This window comes from Vidua macroura, chromosome 5, assembly GCF_024509145.1.
Source record: "Vidua macroura isolate BioBank_ID:100142 chromosome 5, ASM2450914v1, whole genome shotgun sequence".
Taxonomy (NCBI): domain Eukaryota; kingdom Metazoa; phylum Chordata; class Aves; order Passeriformes; family Viduidae; genus Vidua; species Vidua macroura.
In genome coordinates, this window is record NC_071575.1 from 58,887,296 (window position 1) to 58,912,608 (window position 25,313).

Below are 25,313 nucleotides of genomic sequence, written 5' to 3' on the forward strand. Positions count from 1 at the left end.
GACTGGAACTCCACGGCTCTTGCATAACATTGGGCACTGCTCCCAGTGGTGTTCCTCTAAAGCCTCCACGGTCCAGACTGAACCCAGCGCTGCCAGCAGGTGTGTGTGCCCAGCACCCAGCTGCTACTTGGCCTAAATTTACACCTCCTGGCAAGCACAAGCGAGGCAGATGTTTTGCACATGTACTAACACTTACCTACTTGATGTACCTGAAAACTTCTTGGTGTCTAAAGGTATTTCAATACAATGACAATTGTACAGTTGACAATACCAGAAATAAAACCTCCTGAAACAGTCTAGGATATTAAAAAAAAAAAAAATGTAGTAAGGACTGTGACAAAACTTAAGCAGGATCTACATGGTCCAGATTTTACTCCGAAGTCCTATTAAGATAATGATAAAAAGGTATTAGCATCCCTTCAAACCATGTGTAGCCATTAAATATGACCATTAAGCCTTAACTTAAAACACCTAGCCACTAAATTACCAACTTACTGTAATGCAAACAAAAAAAAATTCTATTCAAAAATATACACAGAAAATATTTTGTTCCAGTGCTACAGACTGTCACTTCCAGTTTGCATTTAATGAAAAAGCAACACATGGAAAACTAGAATGAAATTAAATTGAGGAAATATACCACTGCCATAATTAGATTTGTCCAGTTCTCCCATATGCTCAAACTCTACCTCTTTAATAATTTTTTTTCATTTTTACACACAAATTTAATTTCATGGAACAATTACCCTTTTCAGTATCTTGGGTCTGGTCAGCTCCCATACCCATTAGCTGCTCATGCTGTAGATGACATTGGCAGTGCCAGGCTGAGGCAGTTCCACAGTCTGCTGCTCTGCCTTGGTTCCTGAAGAGCCATACAATAGCTGTATCTCCAGGCAGCCGCCACGGCCAGGACGCAGTTTAGCAGTGTGATTTCAGATTAATTCTTGTGTAATTCTCTAATAGCCAAGCAGGCTGTGCAACACAGATGGCATCCCCAGACTGGTAGGCACAGCCCCACGCTTTTGCTAGGAAAAGAAAATGCAGAGGGGAAACACCCAGGCCTGCTCTCATGTAACTCCTACTGCTGTGCATGCTTCCTTCCTCAGACCACCCCCACAGGAGGGCTAGCAGATCCTCCAGAAGATCTAGAAGACCTTCAACATCTTTCTTGATAACTTGAATGAATGCATTCACACAAACCTTTGTGCAGTTTTATTGTGAACTAATTTACTCTCTAGTGAGCAAAGAAATCCACAACTTTTGAGAAGAATTTGCCTTTTGAGAGAGAGAGAAGGGAGAAGCGTATTGCAGGGTTTGTACTGGCCTGGGTTATTTCTAGTTCAAGACAAGGTCATCTCTGATGGAAAAGCTGCACTACCATAAGCTTCCACAAGCCTGCCAAGCACAGGACTGGCACACCTCCAGATCCAAGTGCAGTTTGAGCAAAGCTAAACAGAAGTGCCTTTTCCAAAGGCAAACAGTTTTTTTTAAATTGTTCTATTGTGCTACTTGCCTTGGCTTTCTTAACATCAGTTGTTATATGTGTCACCCCTCTCAGAAAGGTAGAAGAGAGATAATAACACAATATCTTAGATAAAATGAGAGCTAAGCAAATGTAGTAAAGTATTACTTATGAACTAAGACTTGAAGTATTTATGGTTTATAAGCAAGAAATGAAAGAAGTAGTTAGACCTTCCTAAAAGTAAAATTCTAAATTAATTTCATACCATATAGGAATGCAGACACACCCTGTATCATGCAATGAAGTGGCAGAAGAGAGACCTCGGTCACAGCAATCAGAGGTCAAACATGCTTCAGTGCTGAAAGGGTCAAAGGCACTCTGGTGCTGAAAGGGACTACAATCACCTGATCTCCACTAGGCCGATTAGCCCCAAGCAACTGCCTTTCCCCATCAGGGAGCATGAACAAGTCATTCTCATGAGTAAGAAGCAAAAATAAGTATTTCTGCTGCACAAGGAAACACAGCACTCAGCAGCACTACAGCGTGATTGGCATTAGCTCAAGCTCTGGACACCATGCTGTATGGAACATGTGCACATACACTGAAATAAACAGGTCACTCACTAGCTACCTCTCCTTTAAGGATTAACTCTGAAAATATAATCCCTGAGAATCTTTATCACCTTTAAATAAGAGGAAAAGAAAAGGAACTCCAGAAGGTGCTAGGTCATTTCAGTTTTTATTTGAGAGGTAGCTTTCCGTCTTATAAAGCCCTATGTACACTTTGAGCTTTTTGTCTGCTTACACTGCACTTGTGGACATCACCGCACAGTTGGCAGAACAGCAGAGACATCCCAAATACTTGGTTCAGACATGAACAACAGGTTTCTTCCCCAGGTGGTCTGGGAACCTAACATTTCCAAAAGGCCAATCAACAATCAAAGAAATGACTTCTGAACCAACACAAGAAATACACAATCAAGGGAAACTGTAGCCAAAACATTTACTCAGGGGAGCAGAACCATCTATGGCTATGGATTTGGATGGCTGCTCCAGATCACTAAAACTGTAGTTTACCAGAGGGTTCAATCAGTCTGCAATTTGATGGCTGTGCTCCACATGTATTTATATACTAAGTGCAATATCCACAAAGCAAATTAAGGACAGTACTGCCTTTAAACTGCATATTAAATCTGTCCCTCTTACAGTGATTGCACTTGATTCTTTTATGTTAAAGGTTTCTATTGAAAAATATATTTCAGCTTTTATGACTATAAAGCTCAAGCACAGAAGTATGAAACAGCATCTTAATTTCACTGGTGGTGTTTCACATCAATCACTAGCACTTATAATATATAATAATGAAAACTAGTAAAGATTACTATTATGAAAAATTTATGGCAATAGTACCTGATGATTACAAGATTTAAAGAACACAGATGTCACAAACTCACGAAAAAGGGAAAATAAAGGTCCCTAGATCAGTGTCTACAACTATGGCCCTCATGGATACAGGAGGCCAATTAAGCCAGCAAGTATGTCCTCCTGAAGGTAAGGATTCATGAGGAAAGCAACTCTACATATAAAAGAAAAGGAATAACACCCTATATTTCTTTTGCAAATCATGGAGGTTTTTTCCCTCCAAAATATAGCTTTAGCACGAAACTCAGCAGCCTTCATCATTCCTGCTCTGGGGCTCGCAGCTGTAAGGAGTGGCTGAGTCACTGCCGGGTAATGCTTACCAGAGCCTGGTACTAATTATGTAACAAGGGCAGCATCAGGAAAAGGAATACACTTCCTGTAGCAACTTTCCGCAGCATGACTGAATGCTTAACAGCACTTACATGTGCTAAACAAATACTATTATAAGTAAATTCAGATGAAAAAAAAAATTTAAAAAGTCTAAGAAAGCCTTTTTGAAGAGTGCATAGCCCAGAAGCCTAGCATCCCTGAGCCAGGATAACAAGTACTGTCAGTATCTTGGAGACACTTTGCTTCCAGAAACGTTAGCGTCAGAATTCAGCTGACAAAGTAACGTACTATCAAAAATAATGTGGTGAACATAGGCTATCCAACCACCCAAACCGCTGTAGTCACTGCTGCCTTACCAAGCTACAGAATTTATTTAGGTCCAACGGGAAAAATGGGAAAGAATTAAAAACAAAACAAACAAAAGCCTAAACAAAGCCAAAAAATCCAACAACAAACATCCACATCATCATCAAACAACACTAAACCACAAAAACCACTAAACCATGGTCTTGAGTACATCCAAACCTAAATTCAGTCACATTTACAGCTCAGGGATTTTGAGATAATTTGGATACCTCTTGTATGCCATCGACCAATCAGCCCAACATATACAAATAGACTAAGCCTGTAAAAAGTACATCGGTCAACAAAAATGTGGTTGGTGTCAACTCTTTTTAGAAAGCACACTAGTAACTAATGTTTAACTACAGAGTCAAACTTTACTAAAAGCACAGTTTTGTGAGACAGCTGGTTTCAAAAACACTGCAAGCAGCATCATTACATCAGCAAATGACCCAAAAATGCCCACATAAAGGCACAGAAATTACAGTGGATTTCTGGTTCAAAAGCTGAGAATTCCATCTTGCAGAGCAGTAACATTATTTTTGCACACCCTCACAAAAAGATTTATCTGCAAAGCCAAATGAATAACTAAAAAATACAACTATTTAATGCAATTAAGTGAAGTACTTTAAGAATAAGAACATGCATTTGGGAACTTCCTCACATTATAACTTATCCTTGATTTCTTAAAAGCATTGATAAGTACCACAAATATATTCAGAAATAACCAAGAAAAAAAAAACGTGCTTATTCACAGTAGAAAAATAATTTTTTGAATAGAGCAAAGAACTGATGTAATGCAAGGCTATCCAGATGACCAAAAGATTGTCAGTCATGCCAACCCTAGGCTTCATTCAATTTCTTCCTCTTCAGTTAAATGTATGTCTGTTCTAGAAGTTCACTACTTCTTCCAAGCAGCCTAGTTTTTAAAAATAGGTACTCTTATTTTTAAACGAAGTTAAACGGGTTTGCTATGTCAGCAACAAAGAAGAACCCTTAGTTGCCTCTCTTACCCAAATTTCCCTTTCCTTTTTAAACACCCATACATATTCACTTAAGCTCCCAGCTCTTATAGCTATAGCACACAAATGTTCATGGCAAGATTACTGTAGCTCTGAAAACTTTTTTCATTTCTTTCCCCTCCATACAGAAACATTGTCTTCCCAGTTGTATATTCTCAATTTTAGGGCAGTTGGTTGCTTTACACCTCTGAGCCACAAGCCCAATAATTACATTTCACCAACTCAAAACAAACACAAAGTTATGAACATACCTATAGGTAAAGCTACAAGCCACTTCATAAGTAATTACAGTTAAATAATAAAACAAAAGAACAGGAAAGTCAAGTCAGTTAAAAAAAAATTACAAGTTGTCATTAATCATTACTGAAATGACTGCATAGCTAATGCTGCTAAAATAATCATAAAATAACCGGAGACTTCACAATGGGACAAGACAGCTAAAAACAGTTTTTCAATAAACTGCACTGAATAGTGCCTTCACTCTGTTAACTTTCAAAGCAACATTCCTGGAACAAAAACCACTGTATGACTTTTCTGCCACGCCTTCCAAAGGAAAAAAAAAAAAAAATCAACACAAAAAACCACGCTGTATCCATAACACCCGATACACCAAGTTCCAAAGCAAACTGCAGAAAATGTCTTCATATTTATTGTTGACTGTTTCTAATGAACAGAAGTTGCTCTGTTCCGAAACAGAAGGTAGACTGTTCAAGCAGCAACTGAAAGCTCTGAGCTGGTAAATCCTAACTCTGGAGAAAGGAAAAATAACTCACTTGCTTTATTTAGTACTGTCTGTTTTCAAACTTGCAAAACAGAAAGAAACAATGTTATCCACTTTCTCCAGTCAAGCTGTTTCAGCTACCTGTTGTTTTATGTCTGAATGCCAATCCTCAAATTTAATTATTTTCTTCAGGTCTATTCATTCTATTCACAAGGCTGCAAAATCATTCAAATCAGCAGCAACAGCATCAAACAGAGATCATTTTTCCATCCTTCTCTTCCTATGCAATGACACTGTATTAAGCGCCATTCTAAATCTGACTACCTTGCTGCTCTTTCTCGGCTTGAAAAATTTAGTTAAAATCAGGACAATACAGGAAACTACACTCAAAATTTAGTAGGTAGCATTTCCCCCACACTGAGCCATGCTTCAAATGGATTGCTCAGTACGATGCTGGATGCTCTGAGAGCATTTCAGGCAAATATAAACTGTCAATCCCCAAACTCTCCCTCACCTTTCCCCCATTCCTCAATCCCCACAAAGCTGAGAAGTCTGCAAGTCTCTTGGTACTCATTCTAAACAACACTCTCCCATGAAGTTTCAACCAGGTGCAAAACTTGGGTTATCTACAGGCCATAATCTTTTATTTAGCTAAATGCAGGCTGGCTTTCAGATGTGGTAGAGAGGGGACAAGGAAAAAAATTTTAGCGAGAGAGTATTTAACATTTATATGGAAAACCAGTAGAAAGCTGAAATAATTGGAGCTTAAGTAACACAAGAAGTCAAAAGAATGGTATTTATCATAGTTGACTGGTGAACTAAGTTTGGAGTTGGTACTGCTCCTTCAGGGCCTCAGTCAACATCATCTGTGCAAGAAATCCTCTGGAATCTGGAACCTCACAGGAAAGCCAGTTTCACACAAAAATTCACATCACAAAGCTAGAAGAAAGAGAGGTCTCCTCTGCAACAACATTTGTGCTTAGGGCTGAGCTGCTGCCATTTCACATGCTCAGCCTTTCACTGAGTTCATAGGGGCTTATATGACACTATATAAATAGTGACTACAATATCCAATATATCACTGGAGATTTCAACCTAAGAGAAAGAGAATGCTTTGCTACCTCATCGGGAAAGCGTGGGCTAGCTTCATATTCTTCACTTTTGATAATATATAAAATAGAAAAGCCTGTGTAATTTTGTAACTGTTTAGCTTCCACACTAGTGCTGGTAGGAGCTCCTTGTTGTCTAGGTTAAACAAATTCAGTGTGGAAATCATTGTGGAAATAGTCATTCTTCTGGTTTAATTGCTATTGGCATGCAGACCTTGCTCCATTAGCAAGCTTACAGTTTGGAATTACCACTAGTATTAATACTGGTACATTTCACCAAAATAGCTCCAGGACAGAGCACATCCATGAAACTAGTGCACCCTGGTCATGTACCACAATGTAAACTGCACAAGACTCATGGCATACACTCTGAATATAGCTTATAAAGAACCAATTACTTCCTTGCTACTTCTATCTGCTTTAGACAACCATTATCTATGCTGGCCTAACAGCAAGGCTAAGCACTTTCTGCTTCATGTCCTAGCTGTAGGCTTAATTTTTCATTACAGCTCAGGTTCCCTGATAAGATTACAAATCCAACCAGAAATCCAAAACTATTAATGCAAAGTCACTTCACAAAAATAAACAAAACAACCAACCACAAAAAAAAAAAAAAAAAAAAAAAAAAAAAAAAAAAAAAAAAAGAAAAAAAAAATCATGCAGCAGGGTAGCGCACACAAATTGAAAGCAACTGTCTCCATTTTACATCACAGGCCTGGGATGCTCTGACTCCATGTCTGGAACAGTTCTCTGCTGTGTGCAGCTGCTGGCCTGGGCACTGCCCTGCCAGTCTCCCTCAGCTCAAGTGCACACAAAGCAGCAACACCTGATCCTGGGATCATTTCTGCCTGCTGAATGCTTGGCTACAGCTCCTTGGGGACATAAGGTAAGGTCTGTCCTGACAAGCTGCTTCAAGGTCAAAACCCATTTCTTTTGCTTTGACTCAATTAAATCAGCTCTTCTTGGCAACTAATACTTCTAAATCAGGCATCTCCCAGCTGCTCTCAGAAATCATCAATGCAAATCACTTGTGGTTTGTCTGCGTCAGAGTTCATAGTCCCTCAAACACTGGAGGTAGCACAGGTGCTCTCAAATTAAGTATTCATATATTAACTGTTCAAATTGCCTTAGAAATTTAAGTTTATGGTAATTGTCTTGCTGTAGTCCTGATCTGTAGACCAACTCAGATGGTTGTAGACCTGCCACAAAATTTGTGACCAAGCATCTCATTCCTCCGAGCATCAGACAACATCAGACAACAGAGGAGCTTCTTTGGCTTAAATGAGACCTAAGAGGACATGAAGGGAGTGCTCACAAGGTTTTCCAGGAGCTAAGAAGGAACTTCACCAGGAAATGGAAAACTGAGTTCACACAAAATGGTGTGTTAATGGCATACAGCTAGTGCCTCAAGGCCAGGGAGGGTATTACACTAAGGCTTATATAAAGCTTTCATAATGGGTCACACATTTATTAAAAGCTACAGACAGATATATCTCTATCATAATCCATAACTTTACAGCTGTTTCAGATAGTTTTCCTCACCAGCACTACGAAGCCAGAAGACTGGATATTAGCACAAGCTACAAACTCTACATTGCCAGCTGCTATGAACCAGGCAGCTGCCTCCCACACCTCTGACTTCCACTCCATGGCTGCACTCAGCTTCAACCACTTACCACCCCTGCTTTTACAGGGAAAAGGGAAAAGATCATTCCATACTAACAAAGCTCTAGTGTTTTGGGCAACCTTGTTTCCACTTATAAGAATTTTTCTTAGTACTACAGACAACATTTGAGGGATGGGCAAAAGAGGTAAAAAGCCAATTACTCCAGCATATGCTATGGTACCAGATATTTAGAAAGAAAAATGGAATATTTAGACAAAACTTGTTAAGGTAACTGGTGTTCTACAGAAATTGTCAGCAAGTATTAAAAAAGTATTAAGAGGGGGTCAATAGATCAACATTTTTTCCCTGGAATGTACAGGTTTCTCCAAACAGGTACTTAGAATTTTTTCTAAGACAGTCTGCTTTTACAATCAGTGTCAAAGAGAGAAAACTCTGTGCTATTTAAAATTTTAATATTTTGCTACATCATGCTATCCAAACTGTTAATTGTATGCTTTAAGGAATTTCACCACTGAATATGAAGAAAGGCTAAGGCAAGAAAGATAGCAAAGAAGGCTCTTTCAGCTTTTAAAAAGTTTTTTAAATAAAATACTGTCAGGACTGGGTTTATAGAAGTTTTTTTGTTATTGTTTGTAGGGTTTTTTTAAGAAACATGACAGCTAAGCAGATAGCATGACCTTAAGATCCTTCCAGGAAAGTTTGTTTTCGCCCTGATTTCAACTATAGACTTTGACTGCCCATGCCCTATCACTTGACTTTTGTTTACACAGAAATACAGAACTCTGTCATCAAATGAAGTGCAACTGTAATGCAGCCCTTACGTAAGCTCTATCACATGAATAATTAGCAAGGCATAGAAAACTACAAATAGCTTATTTCCCAGCTCTACTTACCATTAACCATTTCTAGACCACTGAACCAAGGATCAGTGGCTGAAGAATGGGAACAAGATAAATTGAAACTGTGCAAAAGATTCAGGACAGGAAGCAGGATTACCTAGCACATATGAAAGGAGAGGATTTCTTTAACTCAGCATTTGAGGTCAGGACTGGTTTCATTTCAAATACAATCATGTTTTTAACAGAACACAAAATTAGATTCTCAATCAAATCCAGTTGACCAGGGTTACAGAATATGTCATTAAGTGTCAGAATGGACAAACATTTACACAATCTTTTCTGTCTTTCCTATACTGCCTAATCTCAGGGTATCACAGTTTCAGTTCAGAGAAACAAGACTTCAGCCCTCTGTTCCCTGGCAGCCATTGCAATGCATTAGTTGTTTATCTCTGATCTGCAGCAGCAGTGTTGGCAGAGGAGTGTTGGCAGAGGGGTCTTGCAACAGCAGCAAAAATGGAGCAACACAAAGACTCAGCAGCTGAAAAATAGTCCAACAGTGACACTCCACCTAAAACTTGCTGACAAAGCAGAAACTACTTCAGGACCTCTAGCAATTCTTGCTGGAGCTTTAAAACCAAACCAAACCAACCAAACAAAAAAAAAAAAAAAAAACAAAACCCCATACCACAATGAAATCTGATATGCGTAGTCCTTTGTTACCTACCTTAGCTAACAATTTAAACTAACTAGACCAAGACTCAAGTGTGAAAAAATAGGCCAAAAATAGGTTTTCCTTTTTAAAAGAAAAAGCCCTACACCTCACAAGAGAGGTCCCTGTGTAATCTGTAGTTCTGTAATTTTTGCATCAGTCACAAGCACATTGAACTGAGTAAGTCAAGTATGCAAGGGCACATAACAAGGGTATCCAGAAAGACTCGTGCGTTAGATGAAACAAATTCTGGCTGTCTTTGAATCTTTCAGACATCACAATGAAACTGGAAAGTCCATGGCTCTACACTATCTTGGCATCCCTATCTAGCTGTGGAGGACTAAAGTGAGAGCTTTGAATGTCCTTTTCTTTTGGAAACAAAACTTCTCAGCTATTTCCAAAGTAACTGAAGAGATACCATACCCTTGTGCTCCAATTGTACCTAGATCAGTTAAGTAATAGGAGTCTCCTCAGCACTGAATGAATACTCAGAAGACAGGCTCACTGATACTCCAACACCACAGCTGGCCCTATAAACAGCAGTGAACCTCAAACTCTGTGTATCTTAACCCTGTTCTGAAGAAAAATACCTAAAACAAGTCACACAGATTATTTAATTATTTCCAATCTTGTAAGTGAAGTGGTCACTGTCCTCTAGCCATGCATCAGCTCAGCTTGCCACACAGAAGCAAGGACCCATAAAAGGTCTATGGCAGCACCTACCCTGTCACACAGGAGTACATCCAGAGGATTCCCAGTACTGGTAACAGCTGCAGCAGATAGAGATCCCTTGAACACAAAAGTATCTTCTACATTTTATTTTTTTATTATTAGAATGGAAAAATAACATGATACCAATTCAAGTTACTTGTGAGCAAAGGAGAGGGCCTCATACACGTTTGCTGTGCTGGAGTGACCATCCCCCTCCACACCAAGGAGGTGGCAAAACAGGAGAGCAACTATCATTACAGCAGTGCAGTACATGACAAGCATTCTGTCCCACTGGATGTTCCCTGGACAGACATATAGCCTTGAACAAAGGAAGTCTTCTTAAGGTGAAAATTGCATGTATAAATTAAAGAATGCACATATAAAAGGAGCAGTTAGTTGCCCAGCTAGACTACAATTAGTCATATTTCCTTGATATATCTGATAAAATTTGGAAGTCAGTAGCATTTCTGAGAAATCAAAAGCATATTAATTCAAGAAACACAGATGTGAGCTTTGAAGCATTTTATTCAGTCTACCAATACATTCCTCTGTTTTAAACAGATTGAACTTCAACCAGACAGCTCTTACACATACTAGGCAGATATCCAGCAATACAAACCAAACTGAATGTGAACTTTGCCCAGCACTCTACATGCATTTTATGAATACACAAATCTAAACAAATAAATCAAGTTTAAAAAATCCATTCTTCATATACAAGATAAAAACTGATAATGCACAAATTATAATTAATTTCCAAAGAGTCATAAAAAATGACTCCAAGGTAGTCAATGCTTTGGGTTGTGTTCACAACAAAATCACATGCTTCAAGGGATTAATCACTGACTATTGTATACATTTCTTTCTGCCATACAGAAGATATTGTTTGAACGAGCCAGAAGAACCGAAAGAATGAAACATGAACTGTCACAGTACAGGACAGGGAAAGAGATTATTCTGTGAGATGGACTGATGCAAATCTGAAAAGCCAAGAAACATTAAACAATGATGGAGGGTAATTATTCCCATTAGTCAGCTCAGTCAAAATAATGAGTAAGTTTAAACTATGGCAGAGAAAATGCAGACAGGTGAGCACCACATATAACTTCTGGGAAAAAAAGACTGTTAGCCCAACCTGAATCACATTCCAAATGCTTTCACAGCTTCAATATCACATTTACCATGAGACAGTCTACAAAGCAGGTAGGGGTGGGTCATATGAGAAGAATGAATAGACTTTACACAGAAAGAGTACAGCAAGCATGCAAACAAAATACAAAAGCCTCCAGTACTTCACCCTGTGTATGCTTACAATATATTATGTCCTAATAGCAGCCCTATCACCAGCACCTCTGGATGACTGTCAACCCCCCAAGAATCTGATCTACCATATTCAGAACTCAATTGGACAAGAGGCTGCACCCCATTTGCTGAAGGTGTCCCCCACATCTCCCCTTTCCAACAGATCATAGGCACAGAGCTCTTCAGTATCTTCTTGGCTTCCAGGCCTTTTCTCCTCTCTGTCAGCGCAGAAGAGAGGATTACAAAGACAAAAGACCCAAGGTCCTTTCTGAGATTCACACTGGGAAGACAAAAGGCACTGGTCATGAAACAAAGCAAGAGATTTCCCAGCTTGGCATAAGGAAGAAATCTGACCATTAGAAACTGGAACAGTCAAGTACTGGCTGCCCAGAGACACTGATGAATCTCTATCTCAGAGTTTTTTCCTAGACCTAACTTTAGACAGAGCCTTGCAAAACCTCACCTGATCTTAGTTTTGACACTGCTTTGATGGGGAGGCTGGATCAGATGATCTCCCTTCAAACTTGGATTAATCTAAGCTTACCCTTCCAAAGCAGTATGGCTTTACTGTTCACGTGGACATTGTGAACAGATTCTCACATTTGAATGGGATCATTCAATTGTACTGAATTCAGGTCCTGGCACTCCACATGTAGCTTCACAGCAATACAGACAATTGAGGTGGAAAAAAAACCAGTGAATGTCAGAGTTTATTCACCCACTCCACCTTTCAGGACCAAAGTACTATCAATTAATCCAAAATCTTCCTGGCAGCTACCAGTCTGAACTGTTTTGAAGAGTTTCCTGTACGGACAATTTCACATCTCCATAGACAAAGCGCAGGTTTATTTCCCTCCCTAGTCTGTTCATTCCACAATATCCATCCTTACAATGGCTAAATATTTTCTCTTCTCTTACTTTTCTTAATGAAATTTAAATCTACTGTTTTATCAACTTCACCTTGACCATGAAGAACATTTTATTCCCTTCCCTTCCACTCTCTACTTGACTCTAGATATTTTAGGATGTGTCTCTAATAAATCTTCACTCTTCATATCTCACATGGAACCAGACATGTTTTCTAGACAGAGAGCCCTTTCCTGCCTCTTTTCAATTCTTCTTAGTCCACAATTTTTGTGAGCAGCAGGACCCAAAACCTACCACTAAACATAAGCAGTACTGAACAAAAAACTGATTTCTTTGCACTTTCATAAAGACTCCCATTTTCCATATACACCAAGTTTCTTCTTTTGCTACAATACAACACTGCTGTTCCATGCTTATGAATAATGTGTACATTCCTCAAACATTTGCCTACAGCAGCAGCCGAGAGTGCATCAGCCCTTTGTTTTTAATCAAGTATCTTCCAAGATGTAGGTCAACAGCATGCTATGCAAGCTCCCTCTTCCCAAAGAGGCATTTCTGCACTCAGCATCGTGAGAGCTGGAAATCAACAGAAGCATGGGCCAGCTGGAATGGGCCAGCCCCGTTCTTGGGGCTGCAAGTACAGAACAAAGCACTTTCATTTGAAACTCTCAGCTGTACAATGTTTCTTGGAGGTCCTTTCCAACCTTGACAAGCCTACGATTCCTCTTCAGGGCCTACCAGGGCTACACTTGTTGACATTTAGAGAACAATGAAAAGTCCATCTGTTCCTACAAGCTTTGCAAACAACAACAATGAAATAGATCTACAGTGACATTTTAAAATGCAGAGACAGTGGGTTGACCGGCCAATGTAGATCACTTTGAAGACTGTGTGAGGAAGACAAAGAAAGAGAGAGAGCAAATAAAAAAATATATGCACAGAACAAAAAAACTGAAACAATCAAACAAACAAATATTAAAAAACCCCGCAGACACACCCCCAACAGCAAATTCAATTCAACCTCAATTAAAACAAAACCCTTTTGGGAGTACAAAAAAAAAAAAAAGAACATTTAATTATACTAATGTTTAACTGTCAAATAGTTTACTTGCAAATACCAATTCAGTCCTATCTCTCATCTCATTTTTAGAGCTTACTAAACACCAATCCACTTTTGTTGAACTCAGAGTTCTGCTTGTAAAGATCAGAATGGCAATTGTTCAATGGCAATTTTGTTTTGGCAATTGTTCCTGAGTGATGGGCTGACTGATCAGATTAGACAGAAGCATAAGCTGCACTCTAAGTAATACAGATTGAACAGGTGGCCTTCCCTCTGATCTACAGCCTCTTCAAACACTTACAAGTAGAATCCTTCTCATTTCGATCACCTCTAGAAAATACGCACTCAGATACTTAGTCATCCTTAACCTAACAAAAAAATATTTTTCTGGTCTTTAATGCATTTCAAATAGCTTACTCATAAACACACTAGCCTTTCCCAAATATACCAGGAATTCACATGCATGATAAAATTTTAACTAAAAACAGAAATACAGATATTTAGATGGTATCAATATCTATAGTCTGCAAAGTAATATGTATGGATAATAAGTTTAAGGAAAAATTCAAAGGCTTCACATTACAGAGACAGAGTCTAAAAATTATTTCACATGTACTTAAAATTAAAGATTAGACTTCAAAAAGAATGCATTTGAGACTAGGGAGTGAAATAAACCCCACCTGGGCAACTTATGCAGAGTGACAACTAAAGCAATGTATGGTTTGCTTAGCAGGTTAAAAAAAAAAAAGTTGTCAGCTACTTCCTCCAGATCAAAGTGTCTGGTACAGGCATAATTTTTTTTTACTCTTCAGAGAAATGAGCGAAGAGGAGAGGTAGAAACAAAGCCATATATAGAATTTTTAACTCTAAGACTTTTCATAGAAGGTAATGACTAACTCAGGTGTTTTAGCAGAGTTGGTTTTCTCATGATATTACATCATGTATTATTTATATTGTAAGTGTTTACTTTGAAGCTATGTCTTTGGCCTGAGGATCTTATGACATAATTCTAAGATGACAATAAATAAAGTGCCAGGAGAGCATGGGGAAGGAAAAGCAGGAAAAGAATATTAAAAAAAAGACAGACATTATTACCTACACTCATACCCCTCTTACATTCTCATACAGGTGGAGATGGGCACACAGGGATGGTGTCCTATAACAGAATCAAGCACAAAATAAGACAGAGGCACTGCTGCAGTTGGTAAATCAATACCAAGTGATTAGCAACTCTAAGACCTTGGGATAATGAGCTACTCAGAATGACACAAAAGGTCTCTGGACTCATCTCCCAATTAGTCCCATGCTTAAGGAAAAAATGTCCAACAAAACTAATGCTAAGGATTACTGACTTTGAAAAACAAAGTTAATTAGGTAAGTATTTTGAATAAAATATACCCATACATATATAATATATATACACATCTTAAGTCAAGTCTACATTTCTATCACTTTATTCCAAGAAATCTCACATACAACATGGTACCAAATACTTAAAGGAACCCAGATACGCCACTTTCTACATTTTATGCAATATTAGATATTTTACTCTACATGAGAAATTTCCTAGCAAACCTGCTAGTAACCCCAAAATTATACAAGACTGTATTTCATCATTTGCAATGTATTTCTAGATGATAAATTCTTCTTTTGTACTTTAGCCTATTATCGATGATTTGCATAACTTCTTAAACAACATTGCTAACAAGCACTGTATTTAATATAGTTTCTTGACAGACATTAGTACTTCACAGCTATGCAGCTTTCCAGCTTAATATATCACCTTAAATTTGTTTTAACAGTATTAAGCAAAGGATAATTAACATAATTAGAAATGGAAGGAAAAAACAGCTCATTGAAAAAATACACAGCTTAAAGATAATAACCAAGAAGTTGGAGAATTGACTCAAGATGTGGAATACCTTTTTTCAAGGCCCCAGATGAGATTAGACCCAGTAAACAGAGAAACCTGTTTGATCAAACTCTTCCATTATCAAAAGAGAACACAGCAGAAAAGATAAAGTGTCAGACTTTAAGATGTCTCACAAAAGGGAAACATTTTCTGTCTAGTCCTATTATTGATAACATTCCATGTGCTCAGCTCTAGTAGTTGAACTGGTAATGCTACAGTCACCTTGAAAATACTGCTTTACTCATGCTTTTACAGGATCAGTTATGCTGAACATAAAGGGAAAGGAAAATATGTATCCTTCAAAGCTACAATATCCAAGAGGAAGCATTTCAAGGAACCTGGAGTATTTGAGAGCTAGTATGGAAAGATTACATTAAATCTAAAGTGTCCTGCAAAGAGACAGTTATTTGCCAACCAACTGAACTACGCAGAGTTCCTACAGCAGCATAAATGCAAGAGCTAACAGTGAGACACTAAATTACCTAAACAGTAAACCCTTTAGTCCATTTTTAAATTCAACAATGGAAGTGCACTGTTCAATTTGAATGCATATAAATTGCTGTGTATAGTAGAACAATCATAACCTTTTACTAAGGTCTTGTTGCTCTCAGCTTTCTGTGTTGAAGCTCCAGAGCAAACAGGCTCAAGAGATAAGTCATGCAATTTTTCCTTGACTTAAGGTAACTTAAATATGTAAAGATGCTTAAAGGGTGCACTGTCCCAACCAGCATTTGACAGCTGATTTAAAGAAAAAAAAAAGTTTCTTTACACAGAAAAGTAATTATTCCAGCAGTGGCCAACTCTACCAAATCTGCTGAGGATACTACTAGAATAAAGGAACAGATGGTACTCACTCCTCACTCTTTATTTCCATTCAGATTCTATTCAGGAAATATTTTATGCTAATCAATCATAAGCTCTGAATCAGCAGGTTTTCACATTTTAGAATACATTTTTAATGTTATATTTCTCTATGCATCAAACTCACTGTGATGCTAACCCTATATTTTCAATATTCTCCATTTGTATCTTGTTGCTATACTAAACATATCAAACAAGACCATTTTTGAAAAATAAGGCAGCATTTCTCCCCTTACACTGAAGCAGATATTTCACTAGGGAAAAGTGGAAATTAAAAAAAAAAAAAAACAAACCAAAAAAACCAAAAAAAAAAAAAACAAAAAAAAAAAAAAAAAAAACACCACCAAAACAACACACCAAGGAAGAATAGGAAGAAATGAACAAAGATTTAAAACTATTCCAGAGAAGAGAAAGAGAGCATAATAAAAAGGCACAGCTCATGCAGTTACACTTGCTAGACTTGTTCAGATCTGGTTTGATTTCTAATTAAACTTTCTTGTTCATCAGTTCAAATGACACTTATTGAAAGTGTTTTACATGGAAATAAATATTAACATAACAAAAAATTCTCTAGTCACCACAGATATTTAGTATTCTGCTATATTTTCCTTAAAATAAAAAAAGCACCTAAAAGTTGCTTGATTTCACCAGCAGTAGTCAAGCAACCAAACATGAAAGCAAGAATTCCAACAGCCATCTCTGAGTGGGCAGCAAGAGCAATCTATAAAAGGCTTAAAGCTAATCAAGGGAAAGCAGGGAAAGCAGAGGGAGGGAGCAGGACTCTCTTGATCCCATGCACAAGGGTCACTCAGCTACTACAGAAGAATTTACAGATGTCACACAGTAAACCTGAAAATGTGAAGCCCCGAGTTCAGTGTTAAAGGAATGTCTAGGCCAACAGATCATAAGTAGTAAATAAAACACCATTAAATGGAAATTAGTGACTAACTTGATGGTTTTTCAAAGCAAAGTAAACTCCCAAGTCTTCTACAAACTTTGGGAAGTGACAAGTTAAAAATACAATTCAAGCAAAAGCATGAGCAGACTGCTGAAGTACACCAACCACTGCTTTTTCTTCTTCTTAAATTCAAGATACCCATCTTCTGGCAAGGAGTACATGGCATTAAGGGAAAGGTCCAAATAGGACTTCTTTCCCCTCCATCCAAGAATGAGTTTGTGTTTACAATGCAAGTGGTGAAAAGAGAAGTTTATTTCCTAGAAAGCAAGATCACAGACTTCAGCCTGCCCCAAGCAATATCAGTAACGGATGATCGAGTCAGATATTATGAAACTAGAATTAATTCAGCAGCAGATGGTGCCGTGTCTTTTCTTCAGCTAAAATGCAAAACATACCAATGGGGTAAAGTTTCAGAGGAGGACAAGGGGATGTTTGTCTAAATCAGAGAGCAAAGAAAAACATCAAAACTAACAAAAAGATATGCAACAGGAGCTTTCCAAACAAGATATCTTTTGTAGCTTTCCATTAACAGACTCCATGCAGAAGAGTTATTTCCCAACATCTTTATTTAATGCTGCTGATAATTTCTCTTTTATTACATGGGGCATTATTGTATACTTACAGACTGCTGAACTTCATTAACACAGTCACATTATTTTCCCCAAAAAAACTTTTACAGCTGATTACAGATGGGAAATAATTACTGTCTATTAAAATAAAAAAATGTGGTCCCTTCTAAGGAACCAATGGATAGTACTGTAGTCTATTGCTGTTGCATATCTAGTTACAGAATGATTTATGAGAATGCTTAGCACTGTATAGGAAGTATGAAATGAGTATCTCCAGAGCATATAATATATACCACAGCATACATGTCCATGCATCTAGCATCTGAGGATCTGTTCATGGTGGGAAGCTTAAACACATCTGTAACTGCTTGCACAACAGCAGCCCGAGAAAGAAAATCAATCTCAGCTGCCATCAAAGTGGTTCAAAACACACTTGTCTAAAAAGGGCAGGTTCCTTTCACTCAATTCCTTCTTTCTTAGTGTATCTAACAGTAGCTGGATCTAGCACAAAGGAAAACAGCCTCACTATTAAAGCTTAAAAAGAAAATGCTTAAAAGGAAGAATGCAAAAATGTGAAAAGAAAATTTGAAAAGGTAGAAGGAGGCATGACAACAAAGAGCAGATTCCATATGGGGAGGAAAAAAAACCCACACAGAAACTAGTGAAGTAGGAAAAAGCCCTACACAACTGATCACACAGTTCAAAAACTGGGGGGTATGAAAAGAATTCCATACCAAAGCTTTGCAATGGGAAGCAAAAGTTGCAATGGATGAACATATCCACTTGCATGATCAAAAGTCAACACTGTATCCTAATGCCATGCCACACTAAGCTTTAGTTGCAAAAATATCTAATCTCCACTGAACTGAATTAGTAACCAATGTGTTTTTCCAGCATACTTCATCTCCCTTTTAGAAAACCTTTTGGAACAGAAGCCATGTGGTTTTAATTCATCAGCTGCACTTATTACTTCGACTGTTACTAAAAACATTTACCTGTAGATCCATTGCTTTTTGCACACAGTTTCCATACTTGGCAAACATCAACATTTCACTTTTGTGAAGCAGTGTCACAACATATTGCAGACACCCAGGGTGGGTATGAAAAGGAAATCTTTTAGACATCTCAAGGCAGAACTGGGTGCCCAGATCCCAGAGCCTCCCTACACACGTGAGGAGGAATGTAGCAACACTCCTGTTCTTCACTTGAGGGATGAAACAAAGCAGATGACAATCACAGTAGATGAAGCAGCACCAGTGAGGCATTTTTACCAAAGCAGGGAAGAAGGCAGATACACACAGGCATACCTAGGATGATGAGAAGTGGAAACTTTAACTACAGTGTTCTTTACAAATACTAAACATGCCTGATTATAAAACTCCATCCCCTGAAGCTTCTTTGTGTTCTGCCCATTTACAGTTTCAACTGGGCTCCATCTTTCATGAGAATATGCCCAATGCCAAAGCTCTTCAGCTTCACCAACTGGTAATGCATGTTCTTTTATTGTCCACTCCACCCGAGGTGTCACCCAAGCATGTCACAGCGACCATCTTCTCTTGACTATTGGTCAGCTTGTACAGCAATTCATCTTTTCACGCTGTACTTACTCCTTCTTCTGTTTTAATACAGCATCTCTAACAAATCAACACTGAAGCATATCATCTATACATCCAGGGCCCCCACTGACTCCCAGTGGATCAAGGCCATCTTTCACCTTTGAAGGACTAGAAGACAGACATTTCCTTCAATGCTCTGCATTGTTATTTGGATTCTGTTACAGAGAAGACATAACAGATACCCTTCCATGCTTTATCAGGTACAGTCCTCCATACAAGACTTCAGGTTAGACCTATCCAAATGTTATTGTTCTCCAGAAGTTCTTTTGTTTAACATGTATCCAAAAATGCAAAGGACTGAAATGCAACTTTGATTTCTTAGATCACCACTGCTACAACATCCTAACAGGGCCCCAAGCCACACGGAGCAAGGACAGGCACAAATTATTGGAGCCATTTCGATTCCTGCAACCCAGCTCAAGTCTGTTTGGTAAAGGGTAAAAGTAACTGCACACTTCTTGAGTGACCCCATCCAGCCCCTTCCATGGATCATATAACAGCTCTGAAATGCAGTAATAGACCTAGACCACTGGCTGTTGAGGATCTAAATCTTAGGTGAGAAGTTCATCTACCCAACATGCCAGAAGCCTACACACTGTATTTCATTGGTGGACACCACTAAAGTGGCAAGAGACAAGAGTTAGAAACTATAATCTACATCCTTTTGTGAACTTGAAACAGTTGCCTATGATATTGATAACGTTTCATAGCCTTCTTGTCAAAAGTTAGTCTTCATATGTTGAAAAGACAGTTTAAAAAGCAAGTCAAATTTTAGACTTACAAAAATGATCATTTTTCACATTTAAAAGGAAGTTTTCTAATCAGATTACTGTTTTCTATTATACGGGCTCTCTGACTTTGTCTGAAAACAGACACTACACGCAGTCACACAGAGAGCAAAGCTCTTTGCCAAAGTTGCACACCATCATCCACAAAGTCCTCGAGTGTTTCAGTGGTGGGTGACTAGGGAAAAATGTTTTCTTAATTGGGGAATTTAACATTAGTTACTGGATTATCTGCCAAACTATTTTCAGCTTTCATGATTCACTAAACCGAAGCTCATCAGTCACAAACCCATGATTACACTGAAGAAAATGGAGAGCAATTAGCATACAAGATGATAGCTTAAAGCTGGTACTAATTGGAAGAATGAAGTATTTTTCATTCCTGTTGGATACAATTAGGTGAGACAAACAGGTTCTGGAAAAATAATTTGCTGAACTATTTCAGTGATGTCTATTCTCTAAGCTGTGTTTAAAGTCTAAGCAAATTCACGCCTTTGCAGTACATCTTGCAACCACAGGGGCTGCAAACTAAAAGCTGGTCCAGCTGTAGAGAGAGCCTTGTTCAGAAACATACATACAAAACACAACAACCAATTCATCACAACTGTGGAGATCATTACTGAACTAAGCTCAAGTTGCCAAAAAGAGTTGAAGAGCAAAACCAACAAGGAAACAGAATATAATACTCATAATGCACGGTACAGCATGGCACCAATATACACTGAGATGCAAAATCAGTTTTATTATAGGACTGCACAAAATACACAATCAGAAATACAAGAAAACCATCTACAAAGAGCTACTGGTGCAAAAACAATTATTGCGCATGCTTTTGTTCATGAATGCTAAACAGAGAGGGGGAAATCTTGTACATGAATAGTTAATTTGCCAAAAGGAAGAAAGCAGACAAGAGGAAAAATGTAATCCTTCATTATTAGTGAACTGCACTCAGGCACAAAATGTTAGACAATTATACTGCAGAAATATACCTTATAACATTAGGAATTTGTTTTCAAAAACTACAGCTGGGTGACTTTAATTTACTTCTACAAATTATTTACCATATATTACTCCTAATCTATTTACCACACACCTACAATTTTAAATGTATCTCCAACAGTAGGTTTTTTCTTTCATTCCAAATTGCAACAAACCTCTGCATTTGTAAATGAACTGCTACATCACTATTTCTTTTGGCTCAGAACATAGTTAATATTTTCTTCAAATGAGAGAGCAGTCTGTAAACCTGTAACACACCCTGTTTTTAGGATCACAGCTATCTCATATTTTCCTTTTTAAAAATACAGCCTAATTATGGTTTAGAATAGTACCTCCCTAAACATTATGTGAAAAATGCTTCAACAGATAGCACTCACATCTCTCCCAACAAAAAATGCTACTGCAATCAGACTTTAACGAACAACTGCAGCATACACACCACATTACCAGGCAGAGGTGGTGCTTCTCTGTTTACTGAAAATGTTATTGCACCTCCCCTACACCATGTATCAACAATAGAATGCAGTAACATCGCTTAGTTCTGCATCCTTCAGAGAAAACAAAACAAACTTAAGAAATCAGCGTCTTTGTCTTCCTGAACAACCCTTGAATTCTCTAATGCAAGATTGTCCAAGGACCCACTGAGACAAACAGACCTTCCCCTAAGGTCTGATTTCTTGTGTTGTAATACTCCAAGTGTGCCAGCATAAAGAAACTTCTTTAAAGTAAAGAAATAAATCAACAGACAGGATCAAAATTAAACTCCAAATATTGACGTACCTATACATAGACATAGATATATACAAACGTACACGTACTTCTCCTCATGCTTCAATCATGTAAAGACATCTTGAAAACTGAAGCATCCACAGGCTAAATTGGAAGCTCTTCAAACCGTAAAATAGTATTTTCACGTAGAAAACCGAGAAGAGCCAAGAGCTCACTGATGAATAGCAGATTTTTATCTCTGATTAAAGAGCAATTTGAATTAACTGATGTTATAAAATTATTTAAGCTCCCCTCCCATCATGACTTCTACATACACCTAATTCCTATGTACTGTGAGCAGCCTTATGGGATGTCTCTGGTATGTGAGGTTACACACAGCCTCCGCGGGATAAAAGCCTTTATCCTTCTAAAAATATCAATGTGTCGGGATCCACTCTCCTAAAGCTCCGTGATGCAAACGGCATCGCCACAGTCCAGGGGCTGCCCTGCTTCCATGAGTAAGCACTAGCAGCACCCGGCTATAATTAGTTGGAGTATTTTTAGGGTCACTGCTCAAAATTAGAGAGAAATCACTGAGAAAGACCTCAGAATAGTGGGGGGGTTTCTCCTCTCCTTTGGCTATTTCCTAATGCTGCGAGGAAAAAGAGGCTCCGCAGGGGCCGAGGGGAGGCCACCCCCTCTCTGCAGGGAAGATGTGCCTGGCTGCCGTCCCCGGCCGGGTGGGCGCTGGGAACACGCCGCGGCCCCGCCGCCCGCACCCGGCCCGCAGGAGCCGCCGCTTACCTGACCGCCACCCGCACCGAGCTCTCGTCCGGGCCGGCCGACATGGTGCCGCGGGCGAGGGGCGGCCGCAGCCTCGCCGGGAGCTCCGCCGGGCCGCGGAGGAGGTGGGGGCACTGCTGCGGCTCCCCCCTCACCTCCTCCTCCTGCTCCGCCACCTCCTCTCTCCAGCCATTTTAGGTGACTGAATGAATAGGTAGGAGCCGCGGCAGTGCAGGGCGGTTCGCACCGCTCCTCCTTCTCCTCCTCCCGCCCGCCCCGCTCCGGCCCGGCCCTTCCAGCGCAGGGCAGGGAGCGCTGTCAGTCAGCCGCCGGCGGGCCGAGCCACGGCCCCGGTCACCGGCCCCCCGCCCCGCCGGCTCCGGCGCCTCCGCCCGCTGCAGCCGCAGTGCGTCAGTGGCCCCGCCCCGGGCAGCCGCCAGCGCGGGGACACGGCGGGTGTGCGGGCACTGTGCTCCCGACACAGACACACAGACACCGCCTCCTCTACACGTACCCCCTTCCCCGCTTGCCCCCTTTACACACACCCCTGCACTCACCCCCTGACGCGCCGTCTCTCCACGCACACCTGTTCCTTATGTGGACACACGCTCCTCGCGTTTGCATTTCCACACGCACACGCTCGGTGCTTGCCCCCGTGCACACACGGCTCTCCTGACGCCTGCTCGCCCACGAAGGCTCAGCACACTCGCCCTGCCCGCGCAGCGTGCGCTGGCAGCTGTGGGCGCACACGGCACCTTCGGGGTGCCTGGCCGCACGCTCCTTTTCCCCTGGCTCGCACGGGCACACGCGTGGCGCTGGTCCCTGCACGCAGGGCTGCACACGCACAGCTCGTCCCCGCACACCTCTCCACTCACGCTATCAACACGCACGGCGCTCGCACACGCAACGCACGAGGGCTCTGCACGCAGCTTCCAAGGCCTCCCTCCCGGGAAAGAGGGGTTCGTCCCGCTGGCTGGGCTGGGTCGTTTGCCCTTGCACATATTTCCCTTTCCCAGGCAGGAATGAGATGTCCTCATTCCTCTTCTGGCCCTGTGTGGTCTTTGTGACCCTCGTGCCCGCGGGAGCATACAGTTCTCCCACCTTTCTGGGGTACGGGCAGGTTTGTTTGCCGAAGCTGCTCCAGCCAGGCATCTCTGTTCTCACTTCACTAATGAAATGCCTGGCTTTGAGCTGGAAACTGAGTGGGCGGATGACACTAATTTTTGATGCAAATAGTATCCCTGCCAGGAAAGAAGCCTGATTATTTTGCCCAAAACAATTCACATTCCTACGGAAGATTTTCCATCAGAATAGGCCCGGGTTTGAATTTTTAATGATATGCTAAAAACCTTGCAGTTCTAGTTGTTTTGCTTCTGATAGTGAAGGTTGATCACACCCAGGCCCCAGCCTCTGTCAAAGATGTGCATGTGAGGTCTCCCAGTTGGATGGGGCCTTTAGCCATAGCCCTGAATCTTTCAAAAGTCTCTCCTTCTCAGCAGAAATCCATTGTGTTATTGTTGCTCTGCATGTTTCTCACAGTTATTTCTCTAACTTTTCTATTTTTCTTTACTTATTTAGAAATCAGATTGTTTCTAGAAAATGGCCCACCTAGAAGTTGCTATACAAAATGATGGTCTCTTTTCTTCTGAATGACACAGCACCAGCATTCATATCCCCAACAGCATTTGAAAGTAGGGAGAACTTAAGCTACATACCATATTGCTGAGGTAAACTGAGATAATATTTATCCAAAAGGCAGAAAAGTTGAGACACAGATAGTTCAGTATGAAATCATTGAGGGAATCTGGTACAGCAGAACAAAGACTAGATTTCCCTGGGCTTCTCAGCTCATTATTCTGTATTTGATGCCATAGACCAGATGCCTTGTTTCTCCTTCTGCCATGATATTTTATGGGATGGGCAAGATAGTAGATAAAGAAAAAGCTCCTACAGGGGAATTGTGTTTGCATTCATACCAAACAGCCTCAAAATGAAAGTGATAGGGGTTTCAGAGTTCAGGGCATTTCCATCTAGAGGGGACTGAACACTTGTGACTGTGTCATGCATATGTGGGCATTGTACTGAGCTCTTTAAAAATACCTGCAGCTCACCCACAGTAAGTGGAATCCTGCAGCATAATTAGGTTCTGACAATTTATGTGCACCAGATTTACAAATCCAAATCTTATCCAAAAGTATCCAATGCATTGTTTTCAGCTGGCACAGTTACAAGGTTAATGTAATAAGCATACTCAAGTCAAATTTATACCTGGGCACAGCATTTATTTCACACAGCAGCTTTTGCTGTCCAGCAAAGCTCATCCACATCATATTGCCCATGCCTGTAAAATCCTGCTAAGTCATTGTCTCCAGTTTGCCACAGTGAGCTGTGCTGAAAACCGAGCAGGGAGTAGCAGCTGCAGGATGCTCAGACTCAGAATCATACTCTAGACCTTTCCAGGGCCATTTCTTTTCTGGCTGTTGTCTGGCTCTTAGAAATTTGCTTCAGCTTGACTTCATCCAAGCCTCTCTCTTCCATACTGAAAAAGAAGTTAGCAGATCAAAAAGTCTGGCAGAATTTATCCTGAGCTTAATGTCATG

At 40.0% G+C, this 25,313-nt stretch overlaps 1 protein-coding gene across 9 annotated transcripts in view; it reads right to left on the reverse strand.

The window, feature by feature from the left end:
* Nucleotides 1-22,884, reverse strand: part of KIF21A (kinesin family member 21A) — an 86,435-nt gene extending 63,551 nt beyond the window's left edge. For all 9 annotated transcript variants that reach the window (XM_053978587.1, XM_053978586.1, XM_053978590.1 and 6 more), the window contains exon 1: nt 22,735-22,884. In XM_053978587.1, coding sequence (XP_053834562.1) covers nt 22,735-22,778 — 44 coding nt within the window. In that variant the 5' untranslated portion in view covers nt 22,779-22,884. The remainder of the gene's footprint in view (nt 1-22,734) is intronic.
* Between the last annotated feature and the right edge of the window lie 2,429 nt (nt 22,885-25,313).